The following is a 24,962-nucleotide window of genomic DNA, read 5'->3' on the forward strand; positions in this document are numbered from 1 at the left end:
CTGGTGTGTGTCTCATACACTTTCAGAGAAAAGATAAAATGATTGGAATTCTCATGATCCTTTTCACCTTATAGCATATTAATAATACGTGTGTTCTTTTATATCTAACTCATTTTCGTGATCTAGTAGAAGAGATTTGAATTATTGTGTGGTATGTATTTTAAAATTGTGAACTGTGTTTGAGCATGTATTTCTGTCTTCCAGAAAGACCTTTACTATAGCATATACATTTCATGATTTGAGTTGAGCAAAACTCTGTGGTCTGGGAAGTAATTTTATCATTTGATTTAATATAGAAAACTTTGTATTTAAATTTGAAAGTAGACTGTGACATCTCTGTACTCATTTTCCAAAGCAATTCTCTATAGAAATTCTTGACATTAAATTCATTAAACAGTTATTCACAGTGGTGGCTCTCTTTTGCCATAGAAAACCAGTTTTATTCAAGTACTACTCCTGTGATGAACCAGTTCAGGACTTTTGTTTGTTTTCATGTGCCTCCACATTGGATTAATCAGCGAAAAATTATAAAATAGAGAATTTGACATACTTTGCTTCATTTTTGAAGCAAAATATGATTTTAGAATACTGACCTCTACAGGTGGTTCATTCTTCCTCTTTAGGTTGCTGGTGGCCTTGAATTACTTCTATTGCTTTTGAAAAGTCAACAAAATAAATCCTACAGAGAGATTTTTCCTTTCCAATGAAGCTGACAACATCAAGGGTCAAAGAAAAAGCTAGTGAAAACCTAGCTAGAGCATTTAGCTCTTATTCCCTCCTATTTCTCATCAACAGCATATTGCCTCCCACCCCCATAACTTTTTTTTGTGCTATAACCATATTTACAATCACTAAGTTCAGACAGAATGTTAAAAGTATTCTATAACTTAAGAGCGTTCATGAAGTTGATTTCTAGACTTATTCTAAATACTTCTTTTTGTTGTTGAAATATGTGCTGTCTGTGCAAGCATTATGTATCATCGGGTTGTAGTTAACTCATGAACTTCTGTAGATTATTCATCCTTTTTTATTTTAGTATCCTTGATGGTTTGAGGATAAAATACTTTTGCCTGTGCTTTCAGTTGCTTGATGTGATTTAGATGCGGTTTGGAGCTCTCAGCTGCTGTTAACAAGGTGCTGTGATTGAGCTAATCAGCCCTGCTATGAACTGGCTGTGGTCTGGAAGCGTAACAGCCTTAAGATTGCTGCAGGTACAGACTTCTAATTTTGGAACTGTTTTAAGAATGGCTTGGAGTGGATTTTCTTGTGTAAAAGATGGCATGCGCAAAATAATGATACTGCTGTAATTGTAGTTACTACTTTTCTTAGGCCAAATGTTGAGTTTGATAGACCTGTATGAAATACAGATGTTTCCTTCTATAATTTTTGTATTTTCTGTTCAGCAGAAAATGTATTATTATGATTTAACAAAGTCTTGTAAACCTTGTGTTAGAATGAGGGATGTGGGTGTGAAGGAGATGTAATTGACTCTTGATAGAAAAAGTGTTCAGTGCAATATTAGATCAATAGAGGTGCCACATCAGATTCTTCTCTTACTGGTCTGTAACTAGCATTATAGATGGCATTACTCTGGATTTAATTGAGTGCAGCGAGTATAGGGTTTTGGCTTCAAATGTACTTTATTCTTGATGGAAAATAAGATGAAGTGGCTTAGCTTCATCTGTATTTTTGGAATCTTTTGAGAAGTACTAAACTCTGGTTTTACAATGGAAGAGTTAAGAACCTATATTCAATTGAAATTCTGTATGAATAGGGTGTGTTAGTTTTTTAAGACTTCTTAAAAACCTAATTAGTCCTCGGATAACTTAAAGGCTTCACAGATCTTAAGAGGTCCCAACATGTGTGAACTTTTTGTTAACTTTGAACCTTTTTTTAATAAAAGCAGGTATAGATTGTTTCTCCATGCTTTTTTTTTAAAAATCTGTTATTATATTTTCCTTTTAGTGTAATATTTCATAGGGGTTTTTTTAGTTTTCTCTTGTTTCTCCCATAATAGATTCAGCATTTAGATAACAGTACATTCTGAGTCCTTCAGGAAAATGAGAACTAGGCTAAAGAGCTCTTAGGGGCTGAAGAATGTACAATGTTACGGTTTCTTGATAATTGGTTAAGAATATATATCTTACTCAAGGCAAGTTATGCCCCTGATGTTTAAAAATTCAACAGTGAACTTGAAAATGCAAAATGAAGTGGCTTCAGATTTATTTTTTTGCTTTTTTATAAGAAAAGCCAAGCAAGGGAAAAAATCCTAATAATAAACTGTATTCTCTGATGTAAAGTTGATGTTGTAATTGCTGATGTACACAGATTTTTTTTTCTTTAAAGTCCAAACATATTTTAAAAATATGTACACACCTGAGTGATGTCATGGTTACGTCCTTTGTGTGGCCTTTTAAATTTAAGCTTTACATCTTAAGATATGTGCAGTGAAGTGGAACAGAATTGCTACTGGACCTCTTTGTACTCGAATTTTTATGTTTGTTTCACATGCGTCCTGCAAGGTGCCTTAATGTACGTTTGTTTTATTCATTGCGCTTTCATATCACTTGTGAGAAATTCAATAAAGTACTTGTGTTGGTCTGGCTGTCAGGGAAATCCCACATGCGTCTGGAATGGGCAGAAAAGGACATGAACGTCGTCCAGTATAGCCCTTCAGTTACATGAGCATTGCATGTTTGTTTGAAGTCAGGTGAAGAGTGTTTAGTTATGAATTCACCTCAATTTACAAGTATTTCTTAATTTTCTTAAAAGTATGTGGGCCAGCCTTTTCTAAAGGAATGCGCTCTGCATTTTTAGTGCATGTGAACATGTGTTGTGGAGCTGTATGTGATGTTTATTCTGAATTGCCCTATTACACGTGTGAGTTTTCAGAGTGCTCTCTTACGTCTGGGAAGGAAGGTCGATGGTTTGCTTCTGAACCCATGTCAGTAATCCTTCACATATAAATTGGGATGTGAAGAGACAATTGATGCCTCATTACCCTTTCACAAAGTGTGATCTGGAAAAAAATTAAGCGATAGTATATTGAAGGGTAATAATATTTTTGTGATTAGAACATAAGAAATTCTTTCCCAAATACTGAGTCATGGTTGTATCTTTCAAAAAGGCAGAAACTGTTTTTTAATTTTGTTGTTTTACGTATTTAACAGAATGTGAAGAGTCTCTTCTGTTGAAATGATTTGATAATCCTTATAAATGGTAACATTTTTAGTGGCTGAGCAAAGCTCGGCGCTTATACAAACTTCATTGTATTGGAGTGTTGGAGTATGAAAAACTAAAGTACAAAATGAAGCTGAAAGCTGTTGCCAGAGCTAAAAGCAGTAACACAAAGAGAACTGAATGCAGGATTTAAGGCCAACAAAATTTAAACTTAAAGTCACCACCCAGAGGGGCAATGTGTTTAAATTGGCTTGTTTTGGCAGTGCTTAAGATTCTAAAATACAAAAGAGAAAATAGGCAATAGTAGTTTATAGAAGCAACTTATTTGGCATGTGGAACCCAAGACTTGTTTTGGCTAGAATTCAAAGTGTACTTCAAAATATTTTTAAAAAGATTCTTACTTTTTGTCCTTTTAATTACAGAAGGAAGAGAGAGAAGGAAAACTCTTGGGTTTTGTTGCCATTTACTTTGAAGTAATTTACTCTTCCTCTAAATTTTGACTAAAATTCTAGCAAGTGAGGGATAAAGTGTGTGAGTTTTCTGGTAGTGTTGAACTTCCTGGTAACCTGTTTCTACCCTAACACTGAGCAGATTTGATATTTTTAAGATTTTATGAAGCTTATTTGTGTTTGATGTAATCAAACATGCATTTATTCAGTTAATGTTCTCACACACTGGCATAGTATCAATGGTCCAATAAAGCCAGTAGTCTCTAAGTAGATTCCTCCCCGCCCCCCCTTCCCAAAATACAGAGCTAGTGAGTGCTTGGGAAGTGATGGGCTGGCTTCCCTGGCCCTTCGCGCAACCCTGACATTGGCCTTGTCTGGTACTGGTGCTCTTCCTTTCCTTTCTGCCAGCACTGGTGGTGCTCTGGCCCGGTAGTGAAATACTTCTGTGAGCTAATTTGGCCAGAAACCAACAAGGGATTTTTTTTATGGTTCCGTTTTCTACTAGTTTCTTCCTGCTCTGGTTTACTGCAGGACCCTAGAAATCGCTGGTGCTGGTCTGAGGGAGGAGGAGCGAAGAGCTGGGCTCTGGGCAGCGGGGACAGCCAAGGGAAGCAGCGTGGCAGCCAGCCCTTAGCTGTGAGGAAGACGGGCTTGTGTTTGCATACAGAAAACTGGACTCAGAAGCTGTTTTCTGGCAATGGTTCCTGTATCAAAATCCCTTGTGAGGAGTCGGTAAATGTTGCTTGCCTGTCCGCAGGCTTACTCCGCGTGCGGAGATGCTGTACTGCTGCGTGTTGGCCGAGGGCTCTGCTGGCGGCGGGGCTGGCAAGGCAGCGGGCACTCGCTCTGCTCGCTGGGGACTGCAGGGGTTTAGTGTCCTTACGCCTGGTCTTACTCACCTGTTATACTAAACTTACACTATTTGTCCTGATTTTACTGTAAAATCATTAGCCTCTGTGTTCTCACTAAGTATGCCTAGAAATCTGTTCTTAATTTTAAGGTGTAAATTTTATAGGAATGAAGTTGGGAGGCTATTTGATGCTTTTGTAGAAGGAGAGACTTTGAAAACATCCTGGGAGGAGGAATTTTTTAAAAATAAGTAGTTACTCATTGCTGCTTGCTTTTTGACTACAGACTATTCAGGTTAATGTTTGGAAGTGTTTATTACTGTTATTATTGTAGGAAGGCTAATTACCAGGTAAGGGTGCTTTTCACCACAGAAACACTGTCTACTGCGTTTTATTTGGCTTTCAGCGTTTTCTACCCATAACCTACAGAACTGCTGTAACAGCATACTTTGAGAAGCAGCAGCAATTTTTTTTTGTTTATTCAAAGTGCAACTTGTCCTCATTTAAAAAAAGAAGTAAAAAAAAAAAAAAAGCAGGCACGAGTGGACTTTGTTAACAGCAACAGGTATGTCAGTTCCAGCTGTAATGTTGTTAGAGATTGAAGGCAATTTAAAATGGGGTTACTTGAATATAAATTCCAGTTCTAACTTTTCCATCAAAGTTCTGCTTCTGAAGTGTGTATGGTTTCTAAGTGCATTTTATTAAGAGTGTTTTAGCTCATGTAACACTTGTTACAAGAAAGGCATTGAAAACTCACATTTCTATTAGAAGTGTGATATTTAGGATTTATGCCAAGGAGAAATGTTGTGCAGCCCAACCAGACTATGGAGTATTAAATGAAAAGCTAGCAGAAGAAATAGAAGGAAGAGCAGCAAAGTCTTTAAACAGGAAAAGAAAGTCTTTCTTTTGGTTATGAAGTAAAGTTGGAGAAATCTTGACATCTTTGCTGGCAAACGTAGCTATTTCTGGACTCATTTCCACCAGACCCAGATTCTGCCAGATTTAGTAGTTATTTTCTGGAATAGAAAAACAAGTTATTTTTTTAGTCAGTGTGATACTACTTTAAGTTCTTTTCAGAATAGTTGGATGTTTCTGCTAAGTTAGTCAATGTTAAACTGTTGTTCTTCAGCATTTAAATACCATAGTGCTGAACAGGGAGTCTTGACTGCTCCAAGTTGTTACTTCAGTGTTACTGATCATGTAAAGGTACAATTTTGTTGTTGGAAGGTAATCTTTCTGGGCTTATAAGATGTAACAACGTGGATTTAGTTGCAGAAGAGTGTTAAAACATGGATGATCCTGAAGTGCAGCAGAAATTAGTAGGTCAGCTAATAGCTTTTGCTTATGAAGGAAGAAGCTAGTGAAGACAAGCGTCAGGCAACTTCCTCCTTCAGTGAGCGTGGCGAGACATCTTGGTTCAGTGGGAGGAACAGCCTTTCTTTTGAATAAAGAGAAAGAGTGGAAACACCTTATGAACAGAAACGAGCGTTTTGGGGGATCGAAGGTAAACTCGGCGTTCTCAGACATCTCAGTTGCTGCAGTACTGCTCTGCATTAGTGCAAGGCCCATTATCATCAGGCAGCGATCTTCCTTCCACCTAGTTTGTTGCTGTAGGAGGCTGAGCTGTATCGTATCAGCTTCCCAGCGTTGCGGGCACACCATCATTTACTGCCACTCACGCCAAGGGAGCTGTCAACACAAAGCCTGCCTGCCTGACTCAGCAGGCAGCTAACAGCCCAGGCAGCGAGGAGCTACAGTCAGCAAATATTTGGGCAGATTTAATGATATCTGGGAAATTCAAAAACAGACTTCTCTCCTTTGACAGAGAACGTCAAGTTTTCTTACTTTGAGAATGGGACTCAAAAATGCCAATAAAATCTCTGTCAAAGAAGTGGTTGGAAGAAGTGTCTCAATGTTGAGGAAAGGTTTCTTGAAGATTTTTTGTTTGTTGGGGTTTTATTTTAAGGTGTCTGAGAGCCCTGTTGGCAGCGCAGGCTGTGCCAGATCTCCATCTTTTTTTCAGACTGGATTCTGGCTATGACTTTTGGAAGTAATGGAATTATTGAGAACTGTTGGTTTTGGGCCTCCGCAAAAGGAGAACATCTGGCAAGAGCTTTACTACATTCCCGCTAGCTTATGGAGGGGGAAGCACTAGTCAGTGCAAAATGTACACTGGAAAAAGTAATCCTTGATACTGCAGGCTAATGCTAACTTCCATCCGCTCAAATTCGCGGCTGTATAAATGCAGGTAGACATACTTCTTGAAAATTTTTAATCGTTTACTTTAAACCTGTTTTTTTCTCCTAAAATTTGCCTAAAATAATCAAAGAAAACACATTTTGCTCTAGGCAGCTGTATTACTGAGGGAATAGGTGCTATCTTTCCCTTGGGCAAACCAGCAGGGCGCTTCATTGGGCTGCAGGGCAATACTGCAGGGCTGATGAAGCCCCAGCCTTGCAAAAGCATCTTTCTTGGCTGAAAATGAAGAAATATGGAGGGTTTCTTGATTTTTGGCAAAAGAGGAGAGAGATAAGTGAGCCAGGTTGTAATAATTACCTAAGTCAACATTTGCTATATTTATTCTTTTTTTTTTTTCACATGTAACTTAGAGCTAGCCTACCACATCCCTGGCTGAGATGAACATATGTGCAGTGCTTGCATTTATCCATTAAGCATTCTCCCCTGTTTAAATACTGAACAGATAAACTTTGTTTTTAGAGTTAAAAGATGATGTTTAATGCTGACATGTTCTTATAATAGGCGCTTTTCCCCAGCTGAATTGAAAAAGCCAGAATTCTCTTCCGAAGAACTTATGTTCACACAACCCCTGATGTGTAACTTCTGCTTTGTTCAGTAATGAGAGTTCAGTCCTGTTAGAAGTGCTCTTTAGATCAAGTCACTGTAAGAAATCTTTTTCATGATAAGCCTGTCTAGAGGTAAACCTGAAAACCTTTCAAAGTTCTTTGTATTCTATATGCTTTGTTTTATGAAAAACGTATGTTGTTAGTATATCGTTGTTTTAATGTGAGATTCCATGCTGCTGTTAATAGATAGACTTTACATTTCAGTAGTGTAGGGTAGCCAAAAATCTGATACAGAGATACTATGTACCTTAGCAAAATACAGGGTTTTTTCCACATGCTTTTAGGAAATGGCTTGGTCTATATCTTCTGAAGATCAGACTCAGAATTCTGTGATCTTGACTGCATATCTGTAAATATCTTTGTTTCCAGTCGTAGAAGTGTAAATGTGGGATTGCATTGGCATTTCCTTGGTTATACTGTATGCTATACTTGCCATTTTACTTAAAGTTCAAAATCCTGGCTCACTAAGATACAAGGTTTTTGTCTGATGCTTTATTTCTCCTCTGGTTCACCTACATGAACTCAGAAATTCAAAATACATGATGTTTCTCACAAATGTATTTTTTCAGCTCTTTTTTTTTTTTTCCCTCTGCCCGCCCTCCTTAGTATGTCAGAAGGTCTCTTTCTTGAAAGGTTTGAGTGTCAATTAATGCATTGATGATCTTCTAAGTATCAGCAAAGTACTTTTAATTTGTCGCAATTAGATAATTTTAATTGTATGTGTAGAAAGATGCATGATCATTGTCAACACTGTGAAAGGATACGGACCTCAGGTTGATCTAGGAGTTTGTTTTCAAGAGGGTCAAAATTTGCTGGACACCTTGTGATACAGTAAATGACCGAAAGCTCTTTTTCATAACATTTTTAGACACATTGTTAGCAAAGCTGTGAGACTTGCAGTGTTTTCTTTGCTGGTGAGAGTTGGTGCCTCAGTGCCACACTGTGTACCTCAGATTGCATTGTGTTGTGGTGCCTGGCTTGGCAGGCTTCTGCACTGTTGTAATACAGTTGGTAACAGTAGCTGGTGACCGTGAGGCTATATTTGAATATTTTTGGCCTGGTGCGTGCAGTCTTGTGACACTGGCCTTGAATTGGTGTATATATAAATATATATTTTTAAAGTGTGTGGTTATATAAAGCTGTTGAGTCATAACTGAAGTAACCACAGGAAAATTTGCCAGTAGAATGGATTATTACGATACCTCATGTTGCAGGGGTGATACTTGCTAGGTAGAGCTGTTCATTTTGATACTTTGGCTCAATACAGAGAGGAGAATAAGCAGCATGATGCAATTTAATAGCAGTTTAATTGTGTGTGTGTTTGCATGTGAATAAAAGCTCTGCGTTCTATCCCTGCTAAAGGCTTGATCTTTAATCTGGTTTGCTTTATTCACATTTGTAATCGGGGAGGTTTCAAAATATACTCTGTGTCTGCACAGTAAATATTATTTATATACAGGATATAATCCACAAAGATCAGCATTTAATTTTTTCTTTTAGAATTTTAACCTTAAATTGGGTGGAAGAGTAATATTAAAGCTTGTATTAAAGGTTTTGTTTGGTTTGGTTGTTTTTTTTTCAGGGGCAAAAAATAGCTTTACTGTGTAGTGCTCTGAGCACTTCTGTGGATTTGTGAGGAAATTGCGCTTTTTTTTTTTAAAAAAAAAACAAAACACACAAACCAAACCCAGTTTAAATGCTAAGTTTTACAGTTTTTGTCATTAGCTTATGCTTGAACTGTCTGAATAAACATATATAGATAACAAATCTATTGCATGCAGCATATTGCATACGGTATTGTAAATATACTCTCTTCTTTGAACTGTACCTGATGTACTTTTTCTGGCAAGGTGGGTGTAGCAATGTGCAGTTTTCTGGTTTGGTACAGTTTGGGTGGGAAATGCCAGTTCCAATTTTATTTTGAGCAGGTTGCATTGTATTTAAAGTGTGCAGGTCATGCCAGGTCACTTGGTGTGTTTGGTGATGTGATTTAGAGCCCAGGAAGTAGGGAATACGAGGAGGGAGAAGTAGGTAACTTCTGACATTTCTGTAAGAGCGCTGCTCTTACAGGAATTAATAACCTAGTGGTGGTGTTCTTAGGGAATACATGGGCCTTACTACAAGAAATGAATAGGATTGTTTGTGAAATTAAGTTGAAAGTAGTAATTGCCTTTTTTTTTGTTTGTTTAATAGCAAATTCTATTTAGGTAATGAGTGGAAACATCTAAAACATACTTGATAGTTATACAGGAACTGTATTACCGGTACTGACTTTTGATGTAAATACACAATGTTAAAACAAATTAAAGCTTTTAATTAATTTTCCTGAACCACCATGATTTTTTTTTCCATTTTTTTCTCACTTTATATAATGTAAGTATTTTGTTGTGTTAGAAAACGTTCTTCAGGTGTGCACCCCGGAGTTGTATTCTGACCCGAGAAAATGCTGTTCTTGCAAATAGCTTTCTGTATGAAAGTATAGGTTTTAAACAGCTTTCTGTTAAGAGAGGATTCAATTTGCTGATACGTGTTAGATTACAACTAATTTTTAATGCGTGTCGATGCTAATTATTTGAATAATTTAGTTCTACTGAAGTTTTAATTGTGATTGCTTATTCTGGGGATAAAATTAACTTTTATAGCATATCTTATTGCCTATTCTTAAAATAATATCCACAATAACTGGCATAGTGGGTGTTTATTCACTGCTATGTCAGATAATGGTGCTCTGGGATTCTCCAGGATAAACAGTGTTTCAAACATTCAAAGTAATTTATTTACTACTATTAATAATCACTGTTGATATTTCAAATCCATCTTACAAACTGATCTTTGGAAAGAAAAATATTCAAATGGAAGCTAGTGTTCTATGGGTAATAATTGAGACAACCAGTGGCTTCAATCCCTGCAGCGCTTCTTTGCACTTTTAAATGTCTGCCGTTAGAGGCTGGTGGTTAACAACCTCAACTCTCGTGGTTATAAACCTGACTGGGCAGGTGGGGATGGATATTGAAACTAACAGTTCAGGCCAGGAGAAACCTCACTTTTAGACCACACGATGAGTTAACTCTTCAATCTGTGACTTGGTGGTTCAGTACCAGGAGTAGAGTGAGCAGCATCAGGCAATTTAAAAAAATTATCTTGGGAAGTTTCCCGAAGGAATTGTGGAGTCCAGAGTTTGTTCCAGACCACTCTGACTCAAGATAGTGTTTCTGTGCCGTATCTGTAGCACTTCCATTAATCTTCTGCAGAGCAAAAGGGGATAGTGCTCTGCTTCTCTCACTGGTGCCTCTAATAAGCAATTCTGTTACCTGGCGGGGGACAACACTCTCCTTTTTGATCCAGGGGGATGGTGGGAACTTGGTATCCGTGTGCTGTAAGGCAATTGGTACGTTCTCCAAGAAACACTGTGGATTGAGATTTGACATTTCTAATGATTTATTTTTTTTCTTTCTTTTTCCGTGCTTGAACTACTTCCCCTTGCCTTTCCTATGGGGGCGGAGGGTGGGTGCAGAGAAGGCCCTCTATTTATGTAGTTTGAAATGAAAGTGGTTTGTCTTCTATCTAATTATAAAGTTGCATCTGAATTTATCCCAATGGCACTTCAGTGGTTAGACTGTTGATAGGTTGCCTGGGTTTCATTTCTCTTCTCAATTTGATTAATGCCCTTAGCTTTGTATATTTTAAGCCCACCGCATGACATCTATTGTCAAAACTGCTTTTGGTTTTGAGTCTTTTCCCCCCACTCCCCCAGTAATAAATGTGTGGAACTATACCGTGCCTTTAGTTGTTTATCTGACTTGCAAATTTCAGGTTCTTTGTTAGAATATAAATGATTTTATTACGTTCTTAAAAATATTAACTCTACTATAAAATGAGAAATAGTTTCTGTTTGGAATCAACAAGAAGAGGCTGAGAACTAGTCTTAACCTATTGAAATTTAAAATTTTTAATTGTGATAGTATTTCTCCATCAAATAATATTTCTTATTGTGTCCTCTTACTAGAAAGTCTAGACCTGAAATATAATTTTAGGTAATAAATTGTGTCATACTTCACAATAGACCTTTGTAATATAGGGTCTAATGGTAGATTGATTTGTTTGGATGTCTAAGATGCAAAATACAGTCAATGCTGTTATGGGTTTTGCTCTAGGTTTTTTTGCAATTGATTTCAGTTGTTGAATCTTATCTGAAGGAATATCATTACTGAAACAAAATCAGATAAAGAAGCTATAAAAGATAGAAACTCATACCTTGAGTACCTAGTATAACAATCTGCAATGTGATTTTTTTCTTTTTTTTGTCAAATCATTTATTTGATCAACATCATAGCAGATGGTAACCCTATAAAGTATATTATCTTGTTTACACGAACATTAGAGCCTGTGTGTCTTGAAATAAGTTTTAAATATGGTCGTCTTTGTCTTATACCAACAAGAACAACAATTTTCATTTCAGCTTGATTTTTAAGATCCAATTTTTTTATTAGATGGATGTTTGGACCTGTTTCTTCAGAATGAATAAATGAGTTGAAGTAGTGAGGCAAGAGGTTTCTTCAGCTTTTCTTCCAGAAGACCTTGAAATGCTCACAGCACCATCTTAAAAGTGCCATTAAGAAAAACATTTTTAGAATTCAGTGCATAAAGGCAGAAAGTGTCCTCCTGCCTGCTTGGCCTGACCTTCCCGAGGCTGGTGAGGACCCCCAGCCTTTCCTGTGGCGTGGTGGGTCCCAGTTGTGTGCCATGCCCTGTCTGGGTGGCGGGGGAGGGCCAGGGCTGCCCGGGACAGCGGTGGGGAGTGCCTGGGGGTTGCTGTGGGAGCCACACCAGCCACAGGCTGCTAGCTCCATCTGCGCGAACAAGGATCAAATTTATCAATTACTTCCTAGCTAAACTGCAGCGTATCCGCTATCCACTATAGAAGTAGTGGATTTTGAGTGAGAACTATGAAATCAACTCATGAGTCATTTCAATTACTTTCCATCCTCAATGCCTACTAAAAAAAGGCAGTGGGGGTAGAACCTCATTATACTTCAGTCTGCCTGACTGCACGTGTCTGTGTTACTAGACCTTTTTAACATGCAGTTGTTGAATTTCCCCCTCTTTTGCATTGCTTAAACAGATTGAGATACTGCAGCCTTTCCCTGTGCAGTGTGTTTTTTAGTGCTGTGCTAACTGTCACAGCTTTTCCTGCGCCCTTTAACACCCGTGATGAATTCATGGGTACTGGAATTGGACACCTCGTTTCCTTGTGGAAGGGAGGTGATGGAGGTGGTGATCCCCCTATTTCCTCCATTCTGTTTTGTGTTTCCCAGGAGAACACCTGAAGCCTTTGGATGACACTTTAGCTTTGAGACTTTATTGAATTTATCACCACAGATGATGCTGTGTACTTTCTTCCTATGTGTTGTTCCCCACTTCAGGCTCTCCTCCCATCTATGCTCCTGGCTCACTCACATAGAGTTACCTTGGGCTGTATTAAAGTTGGTTGGTTGTGCCCAGCCTGCTGGAGTCTGTCTGGGTCTTTGTCTCTTGCAGCATTTGGTGGGTTTTCATCTGTCATGGGTGGAAAAACCACCAGTGTACAAACCAGAGCAGATTTGTTGAACACCAGTGTAGACACGTGGCAAATTTGCTGGGTGAGCGTTGCTAGCCAGCCGGTTCTCCCTCATTTAGCGTGTGCAGTGTTGGTGGGGACCGAGGGCAGCAGGGGTGTCGGGCCAAGTCAAATCCAGATGTCCAGCAGCAGTAAGTCAGAGTGCCAGGGTCTGTCTGCAGCATATGAAGTTCTTCCTTGTAGCCTTCAAGGAGCTTCTGAAGTGTGAATGCCTGTGCCTCAGGCATGAGTTCCGAATAAACGGTAGGTCTAGATGACAGCCTGTTTTGAGCTTGTAAGCAAAGAAAAAGGTGCTGCATGAAAAAGGAAAAAGGCACCTGGCAGAAAAAAGGAAGCGTGTTGATACTCCTGGCTACTCTAGCTAACTGTTCTGGGCTTTTTTTAGAAGAAAGAATTCTGGGAACCGTTTAGAAATTAGTCTTCCTCTTCATCTTAAGCTATCACAATTTCTTTTAGAGTGGTTTCTTTAAACAATTTATTTGCATAATTCAAGTGGTAGAATTAAAATACGAGAATTTTTAGCCATACATGTGCTGATTTAGCAGAACCTTAACATGAGCCCTTATGTCCCACTGACTCAAATTTTGAAATGAGTAACATGTTTTACTGATGAGGGGTCATGCATCCAAACACTCTATGCATAACCGTGATCTACTGACATATTTCCTAAATGGGTTGATATAATGTACTGTGTCTTAGACTTTGTCTTGCAGTAAGACAAAGTCCTGCTCTCCCTCAGCCCCCCTTTCTTTTGAAACTAAAGCAATGGAAGAGTTGTTATGATAATCACTGGATTACTAGTGCTGTTGTTCCTGGCAGAAAAGAGTCAATTGTGCCAAAAGATTACTTTTGCCTTTGTCAGTGCCAGCCACGACTTTTTACTCAGCTCCTGGATCAGTTACAAGGAAACAACAACAATGCCGTCAGCTGCAGAACGCAGCAAACTTCCACAAGCTGCTGGCTCAATGTGGTGGTGGGTTGGAATTTTCAGAGCGTTCTCCAGCCTTGAGGATCTTTCCTGCAGTACACAAAAGGTGTCTACAGTTTATCTGGGTGATTGTACTGCACTTTCAGTTTAACGTGCCTTCTGCACACTGTCTTTGTCAAACCAGTATTTTGTAGCTTCATAAAACATGAAATCATGATTTGAATACTGTTACTCCGTTGTAGTTGCTTACAGTATTTCCTTGCATTTTATTCTGTAGTATGGCCGGTCTGAGCAATATGCATGAAAATTTTATATTTGCAATATTAAGTTAGGGTTTAGGGATGGTTGTATGGAGTAGCTTGCACTCAGCTCTTATTTATAAATTGTGACAGTTTGTATTTATAAATTATGACTTATAAAGCTTCATAAATAGTTTATACTATATGTCACATAAAGAATTTATGCTCTATATCAAAACTCTATGAGAGAAGTTTGGGTGACAGGGAGCTAATGAGTTGTGTTTTGTAGGACAAAGTGCATGGAAGTCTGCAATTTAGGACAGAATTGTTCCACCTGCTAAAAAAATCCCACGTTGTGATACAGATAATCAGGAACCCAATTACTAGGATAGTAACCTTATCCTATATAAATGAATTGGTTATAGGAATTCAGGTACTTGTGCAATTAGTTGTTTTGGAATGTGGTTTAAAGGTGGCTTGACCAATTAACTTTGAATGGAAAGTAATTGGAGAAGGTGTTGGCAACAATATTTCTAATTGTTGGCTAGATAATACAGGGGATATATGCTCTGATACTGAGTTTAAAGATCTCCTCCTTTTTTCCTTCCCCTTTCTCTTTTGAGCTGTAACCTGGATTTGCATAAAGGGAACTGATTCTAAAAGAACCGTTACAGAGTTAAAGATTCCTCTTTTAGCAGGGCAGACACCAGAAGTGTCAGTGGGGTGGGTTTTTTTTAAGCCATTGAAATAGAACCAGTCTGTCTTGCCTTTTTCCCCCCTTATGCTAAAATATCTTGCATGTCATGTAAAGACTGGGTAGGGGAAATCATTTCACACAATTTACAATACTTAAGCAAGACATGAGCGCAAAGGGTAGATAACAAGTATACGTTTCACAGTATGTGCTGTAATATTCAGTGCTTAAGATGCAGGATAAATCAGGCTGTGCAAAAAGCCTGGATAACATCGTTGTGCTTGTTTTGTTACTCATGCTAATTTCTGATGGATTGGGTAGGACAGACACTGCAGACTGGCAAATCTTCTTGACTTTTTATGCTCCTGTTTTCAGCAGCTGCAGGTGTCTAAATGAGTAGGTTGCTTTGTAGCTAGCTTCATTAACACGGAAACTGTTCATCTTAAGTTTTGTTTTTAGAAATCCTGCTTTAAGCATATGGAAGCAGATGAATTTGCTTTCAGGTTGCATCAGAGAACATTATGCTTTTGCTGTCTTTTCTTACAGGCCTGTATTTTTCTTTTTATTGCTAGGTATGGATGAGCGAACAGGTGCCACATCCTGGGGAACAAGCGGTCAGCCAAGTCCTTCGTATGAATCTTCAAGGGTAAGGTTCCCACATAATAATTCATAGTGAAAGTTTATGGGAATGTACAGTGAAAATCGGCAGATGATTTGGCAATGTTTTTGAAGGGTGAGCTCCTTTAAATACACAGGTTAGCATCTTTTGGAGGCTTTAATGACTTTGGTATGCTGCAATAGTGATGAGATTTCTAAGGCTAAAAATATATAGGTTAAGAATTCATGAAAAAAACCTGTACATAACTCTACTTGAATTATAAGTGTGTGATTTATTTACGTTATGGTCAGAAAATGAAAATAGAAGTCATGTTACTTATTCAGGAGCATATTTATTGGCAAAGTGTAGGGAACGCTTGTCTCTTCATTAACATTAGCCAGCTATAGTACGTGCTGTGATACGATGTTTGAGAGAGGCTTCTCTTTTTAAATACCTTCCTCCTGTTCCCATTGCAGCTTCATCCATCCTACTTACTGAACTAAAGGTTTTTGATAGTATGTAATATCCTAAAATAACATTGCCTTTTTAAAACCCAACGAAATGGTCAAAAGCAAGCTTTCCTCTTAATAAATCACATTCCCTTTCATCTACTCATTTTTCTTTGTATGAATATATACTCCCTAAAAAGCCAATGAGCTGAGTATCTAATGAATTAATTGCTAGAAATACACAGCATCACTGAAGGGCCTAATCTAAATAATTTGCTGTCAGTACTCTTGAGCCAGAGTGCTGTGTTGGCTCTTGCACCTTTGCAGCTTTCTCTTGCTGTGGAATGAAGTGGGCAGGCTGCAAGGTCTTGTCCAGCTCACTGGATAGCGTTAAAACCTCTCTTGGACTTGGGAAGAGAGCATTAGAAAGATTTATCACGAAGGCCTAATTTTTTCATTGATCTGTGGTAAATAAATTATAACAAAAAGATAGAAGAACTGTATGGGTTGCAGAAGTACTTCTGTGCAACATAGAAATTAGGCATTTTTTTAAAACAACCTGCATAATTTGAGGCATGAAGCCTAGCCTTTAGATGCCTTTTCTACATTTGAAATGGAATCTTATTACGCAGCTTTAAGTAACTCATGTTCTTGTTTTAGGTGTTTGGTGTTTTGACACTCATTTATGATGTTGCTAACCAATTTTAATCAATCATGAGTTAAGCTGACCTAACTGGAGCTTGTGGTTCATCGGCTATGTGGTTATATTAATCACATATTCTTTTATGTTAGAGGATCAGCCAGCTAACATTCCAGTAATGTAAAGTCAGGGTGCCTGGTGTATTGGTCTTTTTGGGTTGGTTGGTTTTGTTTGTTTTTATATTTATTGTAACTGAGGATCATGACTAGGAAATTTTAAACACCAGTCAAGAGTCAAACCCTTCATAAATTATACCATTATACCCTAAAGTTGGTAATAAAGGCAGATGTTCATGCTCTAACAGAGGTATACCAGAAGTTAGAATCGTAGGAAGAGGTTGGTGCTATTTGGGTGTATTATTAAGTAAAGCAAAGGTATATGTAGGTTTGTCTCAATTCCTATGGAAGGCTTCAGGAAAAAGAGATGTTAAATTCTTATATGTGTCAGGTGTCCCTCTCTCCCCAGCAATTGTAACTTGGACTTACAACTAGTTTCTATTTAAAAAGAAAAAAAAAAAAAGGGGGGGTGAGACAGAAAGAAAAAAAGAAATTTATCCTCCCAGCAAACAATCATAATTTCTATTAGGACAGTTTTAGTTAAAGGGAGTTGGACTCTAGCCAAACCGAATATATTGCTAAGAGTTGATGGAATCTATCCCCAGAATGTTATTCAAGTGTTTCTTCCTCTGCTGGCTAAGTGCAGAGGATTTTTTTCTCTTGCATGCTAGTAATTTGAGATGATACTGAGAGTTCATTCTGAAGCACCAGTTATTTACTACTTGTGGATGATTTTTTTTGTTGTTTTTTTTTTTAAAGATATGTTCATTTTTGTTTAAACTGGAGCATACTGTTTTAATACATCTTTCTTAATTCAACCTAAATACGTTATAAAGTGTTTAGTTAGAGAATTGGTAGTCAATGCTGTAGATTTATTTCTCTACTTGTATTTGTGGCTGTATTTAATGATTTTGTAGTATGGCATAGTGTGCATCAGCATAAAATGTAGAACAGGAGAAGACTGAATACTTGTATACAAACTCTCCTGATTTATAAACTGAAATTGAAATAATCAGATTCACCTCTTCTCTCTGTCTCCCAACACAGTGTTTTGTATGCTTTGCCTTCTCCTTAAAAACAAAAACCAAAACATTTGTTCCTGTAGTGTTGAGGTGGTAAAGTTTTCTTTTCTTTGATAGGGGATTTTTTTTGTCTAAAGGCAGCAGAAATCACGAGGGGAAAAAAACACCCAATATTCCTAAATTCTAGTGAAACATTATTGTAAGTTGAATATTTCTACAAATGTCTTCCTACACTAACTTTCTTTTTTGAAAACCTGCTAAATGATAGAAATTTAAGAGCAAGTCTGATGTTAGCATAGAACATGACATTAGGCTGCTCATGAAATTTCTCCATGGGGTCAGGTTAACTGCGAGCTGTTGACTCCGCAGTCCCAGAGCATCAGTACTGCAGCAGCTCCTGATGGGATCACTGACCAGGTGGTGGATGCTGGTAGGTGTAGGTTTTCCTGAGATCCCCGTGTGGTTCGGCTGTCTCAGGAGACATCAGCCTCTGGTACTAGGCTTTGAAAGATTACAAAACCCATGCATCTCCTTGGTTTTACGTAGTATCTTCATGTGCTGAGGAGTAAGCAAGGCCTGTCCCACAGCGTCGGGGTAGATATTATGCAGAATCGACGTGAAGTGGCTATCCAAAGGAATTCAGAGGGTTTGGCTGATGACCTGGCAAAAATCTACGTTCTTCAATACACCTAAGAAGTTTGATAGTGGGAGGCGGGGAAAAACCAGCTTTCTATAGAGGCCTTGCGTGAAGCAATAAAGAATGGTTGTCTGGGATGTCATTGAAATGACAACAGTTTTCTTTTAAAGAAAACTGAATTCCTTTTACAGGAAAACTTTGTTCTCATGTTTTTCCAAAAAAAAGTGATGAATGTTAGAAATATATATTGTCTGTAGATAGAATTAGTAATGGTTAAGAGGCACAAATTAATTCATCCCATGGCCATGTTCTTCTGAAAAAAAAAGTAGAACAAAGGAAGTTCTCTTCTGCATTGAAATTGCTGGAAAAGCACTGGACTTCATTTACCAGTCTAAATGAAGTTTGCATGCATAAATTTTGGGTAAGATGTACGGTCTTTTTTTTTTTGGTTTTCCTTGAGCTAATGAGACACGTTATACTAGTGGTTCGGAATTGAGAAGTTCTGACTACTACTTCATAGGCTGCCAGATCAGATCGCTCTGAGGAAGAGCTAAAAGGAGTATGTGGGTCTCTATCGTAAGACTGTAGCTCAGAGTTTCTCAAGAGGCTGGGCAAATGTTTCACTTAGCCTTTTACATTCCTAGGTTATTCCTTGTGGTGATTAACATACAGAGTTTAAATAAATTATAATTGTCCTACGTATTCAACTTTAACTTCAAAATCCAGTGCTTTTTCCCCGTAATTTCAAAATAGAATGTTATTCTTGTCCTAATTGTTCTTACTGCTTGCCTGTTTACAGGAAAATGGCAGTCTTCATGGAAAAAGCACAGACCTCTCCACAGACATAGAAAAGTTGAAACCTCAAGAGGTACTGCTTACTCTTTTTCTCTTGTGTGGTGTGTTTGGGGTTTTTTTTGTTTCTTTGTTGTTTTTAAATCTCTGTGTGGCCCGCTACTGGAATTTGCCTGCAAAGATCACAATGCAGTGCTCAAATTATTTAAGAATTTTAAACTGTTGGCCCAGTACAGTATTGGCTGGAATTTCCAAAGGCACACGAAGGTAAGCAATTTTCAAATAAATAGAATTGGAATTTGGCAATAGATAAGTATATATGTATTAAAGGCTAATTAAATAAGATGGTGGAAGAAAGGCTAAAGATCTTCCTTTCCCAACTCCTGCCGAAGATGCAGGTCAGTATTGATGGTCTGGTTATGTCCAGCAATGATGCTGAAGGAAGGAGTGCAAGTATAGGACAAATATTTTGCTGCCTATAGTGTCATACTCTCCCAGCAAAGCCCAGCACTTACGGGTTTAGGAGATCTCCTGGGCAGAGTTGACCTTTTGGACGTTGTTCTTATAGCCATTGGTGGACTTGTTCTCTGTGAGTTGTGAATTTTTCTGACTTTGATAAGTTTTGGCAATAATTACAAGTGTTTTGTGGCAAAAATATGGATGTTTTTGTCTTAAGTGATTTAACTGATTTCCACCATGTTCCTGTGTTCTGAATAGTAATGATTGGTTGTTACTGATGTACTTCATAATTTTATTTCCTTTTTCACAAACATCTTTATTTACATGCCACGTGTATGTCTCTCCTTTTCTCAACCAAATTGAAGAGTCGTAATCTATTGGTGTCGTCTTGTATAGTAGCTTGTCCTAACCTGTGGTTAGTTCTTGGGGCTGTTCTCTGAATCTTTCTGCTTCTTCTGTGTAACTTAAGAGTTAGGGTGATTATGGCTGCATGCACTAGTCAAGGTGAGGGTATACCAACAATTTCTGCATGACATAATGATACTTTCATTCTCTATTCCTTTGTTACTCATTACTGTCTTGCATTTTTTGACTGTTGCTGGGCTCTGAAGTGATATTGTTTCAAAAACTGTGTAGAAAAATATAAGATAGTTTTTCTTACATTGTACAGTAGTTACCACATTGTTATGACATTGAGTTATCTTTTAGCGTTTCTTTTTGTATTTATTTACACCAAATTTTATCTGCTGTTTTATTGCCAATTTCACGGACAACTTGCTTTACAACTCTGCAGTAGTTACGATTATTTTTGTTATCAGCAAACTTTACTACGTCTCTGTTCACCCAGTGTTTTTGACCTATTTATGGAGTTTTTGAAGAACGTTGGTCTGAGTACAGTTTTTTGGGAAGGCAGGGAAAACACATTGGTAACTTCCTTTCACTGTGAAAACTGGACACATATCCCTGTGCTCGGGCTGGGCTGTTTGTTTATGTATTTTAATTGCTTGATCAATAATTAATTCACAGAAGTTCCTTCTCTCATATCCCATTGCAGTTTATTTTAAGAGTCTCTGGTAATACCTTATTAAAAGCTAAAATACTCTTATTTAGGTAGTGTTTTGAAATAATATTGAAGGCTGAGAATCCCTGCAGGCTTGAGAAAGTCCTATATGAGCCTTGTTTTTTCATTACCTGATAACGTTAAATAGTGTTCTAACACTGAAAGAGCAGTGGATATTTGTATTAGAATTGGCTGTGACAATGTTAAATTTGTGCAAAGGCACAAATTGAGACATTTGTGACTTATGTGTGCAAAATCTCTTTTGCATAGGCCAAATGTTTTGTTAGAAAAATGAATCGTTTGAAAATACATCTGTTGGGGGGGGGAGTAGGAAAACTTTGGGTTTTAGGGGAATAATTCAGGAATGGTAATTAGCAAGTCAGTGGAATTCTACAAAGTGCTGATGGTGGCCCTTATTGAATGATTATAGTGTAGTCCATATACAATACTGTGTCAAAATTTTCCGTCTGTTGTGGCGCTGTTTTTTCTTTCCACTCTCCAATCTTGCTTTTACTTCTGTGTGTGCAACACAAGTGGCTTTTCCGTGAATATCTTCTGGATAATGTATGCAAGTCCCCGCCTCGTCTGAGCGATACAGAGCTGGAGATGTTTTTGCGTGTGTTCAGAATCCCTTGCATTGGAAGGGTAGTTGGCTCTTGGTGTGTGGTACAGAGGACTGTTAAGCTGCTTTTGGAAAGCCTTGCTCTGTTGAGTGCTTTGAAGCAAATTCTGAGGTACTTGAACTGAGTAGCATGTTTGCTGCACAGTAATATATTGCCCTACGGCACTTGAAAGTTTTGTCTTCCAGTTGGAGATGCTTCCAAACGTTTTAGCTTTCCCGCTTTATTTGGGAGTTGTAATTTATGCTCATAACCTAGCAACAAATTGGTATAATAATTTTTTTGGGGGTAAACATTGACTTTCAATTCAACATTTTTCTACCGTAGTTTTTATTGCAGCATGGCTAATGATCTCTTTTACTTGTTGAAGAATAATGCTCTGTGAGGTTTTCTTTCATTGTTTTGATTTTGTTGTAACGTGTCTTTGCAAGAAAAGAAGCAAGTTAGTTTTTCATCCATTTAGATTGCTGTCTCCAGATCATGCAAATCTAAAAATAATTTTTGTAAGACATTTCCTTGCTGCGTAGCCTTTTTATATACACAGACATAATAATTTTAACTATTAAAAATTTAGCATAAATTAGCTGAGGTATTTTTCTTCCAAAATCTGAACTGTGGGTGTTTTATCTTCCAGCATGTATACTGCAGTAAAAGCTGTGAGTGTGTATTTTGACCTGATGTAACATAGAATCTGGTTTCACTACCGAATATGCAGTTTATCCTCCTTTTCATTTACATAACTCTGCTATATATCTATTTGAAGCCAGAGTTGAACTGATCAAGATACCACTGCTAGATTTAGATGGTTTTGGAGCATCAGTCAACAGGTTGTGCCCTCTGTGGTGTGTAAAATACTCAGACGTTAATTGGAACCCAGAATACGATATGCCCAAGCTATTCTTTCCACCTCTACCACCAGTAGTACTTTTAATTTGCAAAGAAGTCAAACAATAGTAACGAGATAGCAGGTTTTGAAATAGTATTTTATACCTCTTAATCTCAGGTACATAACAAGAAAGGAAGCTGTTAAATAGCAAAACAAGACAAGAGGGACACAGAAATACAGTAAGTGTTATCAAGTCTGTCATATTTGTGTCCTCTTTGTCCTTTGGTTTTGGTTTGGTTTTTTTTGGTTTTGTTTTTTGCGGGGGAGGGAGGTTATTTGGTGATTCTTCTGCTGGTTATTTGCTTTTTCTGATGTATTCTATAAGTAAGCAGATGATTCAGTGTGAAATCAAAGCCAAAATTAAATATCCCGTATTCAGTGCACAGGGCACTTTCTCTAATGCAGCTTACTTTGTAATTTGATTTATGGGCAGCGTTTTTCAAAGCAAGTTCTGATATTTAAGTTCTGAATGTGTTAAGTTTTTAAGTTTTGTCTTTAAGCATTTATTGTTAGTATGTTGGCTATACCTGTAGTATTTTCTTTCCTGGTTTATAGCTTAGATAAGAGCTAGAAAAATCTGGTTTTAGTCATATGAGCTATATTGGAAAAGTGGGGGGCTTTTTTTGTTTGGTGTCGTGGTTTGTTTTGTGTTTTGTTTTTGTTTTTTTTTTTTTTTAATTGCAGCTATCTATCATATTGAAATGAGCATTGGAATCTGTTCACAAATTAGTTTTCCATGCTCCCAGGAAATTGTACCATTACATATCATGTTGATATTTGTCTCAGAAGAGTTTAGAGAGCTGTAATTGGCCATTGGGTTTAGCTGTTTAAAATCGGCTTCATCATTCGCTAAGTTAACTTCCTGGAACTGGATTTAGAACTGGAGAAAATTGTAATTATTACAAAATAGATTCCTTGTTCCATGTGTTACCTCCCTCTTCCCCTTCCAAAGCTCTACCAGGTTAAAAAACAAATACACAAATCATGTTTTCAGTTGTTCTCATATTCCATTCCTGCACACATAGTTTTCATCTGTTTCAACTTGATATGTGGAAATAAGCTACGAAGCTTATAAAGCACAAAGCTTATGGTGACACTTGGAGGGTACTTGTGAAAGCTCTCTGGACTTTTCCCAATAATACCTGAAATCTGGGGTAGTGCTGTCTGCTTCCCCCTTTCCCCCCATGTAGCAGGTGACCAAGTAATGTATCAAGCTACATTTCTGTCTTTAGGATATTGTACGGGAAGGTTAAAACTTGCTGATAGTGAAAGGGAATCAGAATTGAAACTGGAAAGTGTACAGCTCCCTGTTTCTGGTGCAGTTGGGTGATGTCCATCAGCTAACTGCATTCATGCCTCTGTTTAATGAGTATTACACAAGTTTCTTGTGCAGTAAAGCAGGATGGGGTTGAAGTACTGCCTGTTCTCAGCGGGCTGGGAGATGCCACGCAGGGACCCTGTGGAGGGGAGAGGTGTTTGTTTCCAGGCGTTCCAGGTGTTTGTTTCAGATGGGTCTTCAGCTCGGGCTTTCAGCTTTTGGATTGTAGCAGGCAACGGGCACTAATATGGATGAAATGGTATAAGGAGCATGGGGTGTCTCCCATCATTGTCTGTCTGCTCCATTCCCCCCCACCCCCATCATCCCTGGCATTTTCCCTCGTTTAGAATGTTCAGGTAATTTTCTGTTTGACCTGTGCCAGACCTGCATGTTGTCCTTACAGAGGATGTTGGTGCTGTTACACCACAGAAGCAGGTTGCTGGATGCATTTATTAGTGGTTGTATTAGAAAAGATTTGGTTATTGAGGAAGCTGCTTTTCATTTTAGTTTTTGATCATAATGCCAGTTGGTTGGATTTATTTGTGGTTTGATGGGAGGCTTATACATTGTTGATTAATTATGTTCAGCCACAAAGTAACTTATCCCGTAATTCACTGTTCCCTCACAGAACAGTCTCTGTGCACATCTCTGTTCCATAGAATTACAAAATACGGTCCAGTTGCAATTGCAGCATCCAAGCTAATAGTCTGTGTATAAATAACTTGAAAGTAAGTTTTCAGACTTGTTTTGTTCATGTAGGGTTGATTGGAAGTTCTGTATTTTCAGACAAAATTATTCAAATTGTATGAAGTACTAAATACAGCCATGTAGATCTTTGGCAAACAAGCACTGAAGAAGCGCAGAAGTATACTTGGGAACGTATACATTTTGCTGTCTTGCTGTGTCTTTCTCTGTTCTTCTCAGGTGAATATTTTATAAAATCATATTCATCGCTGTTTGGAAACAACTTTGTTCCCAACTGTTTGCTGCAAGACCGTTAGTGATTTAAATGGAGTTGTACCATGACCTGTGACAATGTGATGTTTCTTGGCGGTCAGATGCGATAAATGAAGATAGCGCAGGTGATCCTCAAGGCAAAAAGGGAGAGTATTCTTCTCTGGATTAATTTTTCTCTTACTTTCATTTTTGCAAGGTTCTTCCTGATCCTTGTGCTCAGTAGACCCAGCCAGGTTTTAGCTCTGCAGTCTTTCCTCTCGGAGCCATTGACAAATACATAGATTCAATGACTGAAAATACTCTTTCCAAAACAAAATGGCTGCTTATTTCTGGAAACATACGTGATCACATAATCCATAATCTTTTAAATTAGCTGGGACACCTTGGTATGGCTATTGCCCAGAGCCTCTTGTCTAATCTTCAGCCACTGACTCACCACCATGTTCATGGGTGAAGTCGGCCGCTCTGGGTTGGTCTGTCTGTCTCTCTGTGTCTTGCTTTCGCTCCCTGCTTCTCTGTTCCCCACACACACCTTGTGTTTTTTCCCTCTTGCTCGTCTTTTGAACTCTGATTAGTTTGGAGAGGCAGA

The 24,962-nt window shown here is 38.0% G+C and overlaps 1 protein-coding gene across 1 annotated transcript in view; it reads left to right on the forward strand.

Annotated features, from left to right (window-relative positions):
• The window catches only part of TCF12 (transcription factor 12), a 168,248-nt gene that overhangs the window by 28,169 nt on the left and 115,117 nt on the right, over positions 1 to 24,962 (forward strand). The window contains exon 2 of the mRNA XM_009885736.1: positions 15,392 to 15,465. Coding sequence (XP_009884038.1) covers positions 15,392 to 15,465 — 74 coding nt within the window. The remainder of the gene's footprint in view (positions 1 to 15,391; positions 15,466 to 24,962) is intronic.

Source organism: Charadrius vociferus, unplaced genomic scaffold (assembly GCF_000708025.1).
Source record: "Charadrius vociferus isolate BGI_N301 unplaced genomic scaffold, ASM70802v2 scaffold325, whole genome shotgun sequence".
NCBI lineage: Eukaryota > Metazoa > Chordata > Aves > Charadriiformes > Charadriidae > Charadrius > Charadrius vociferus.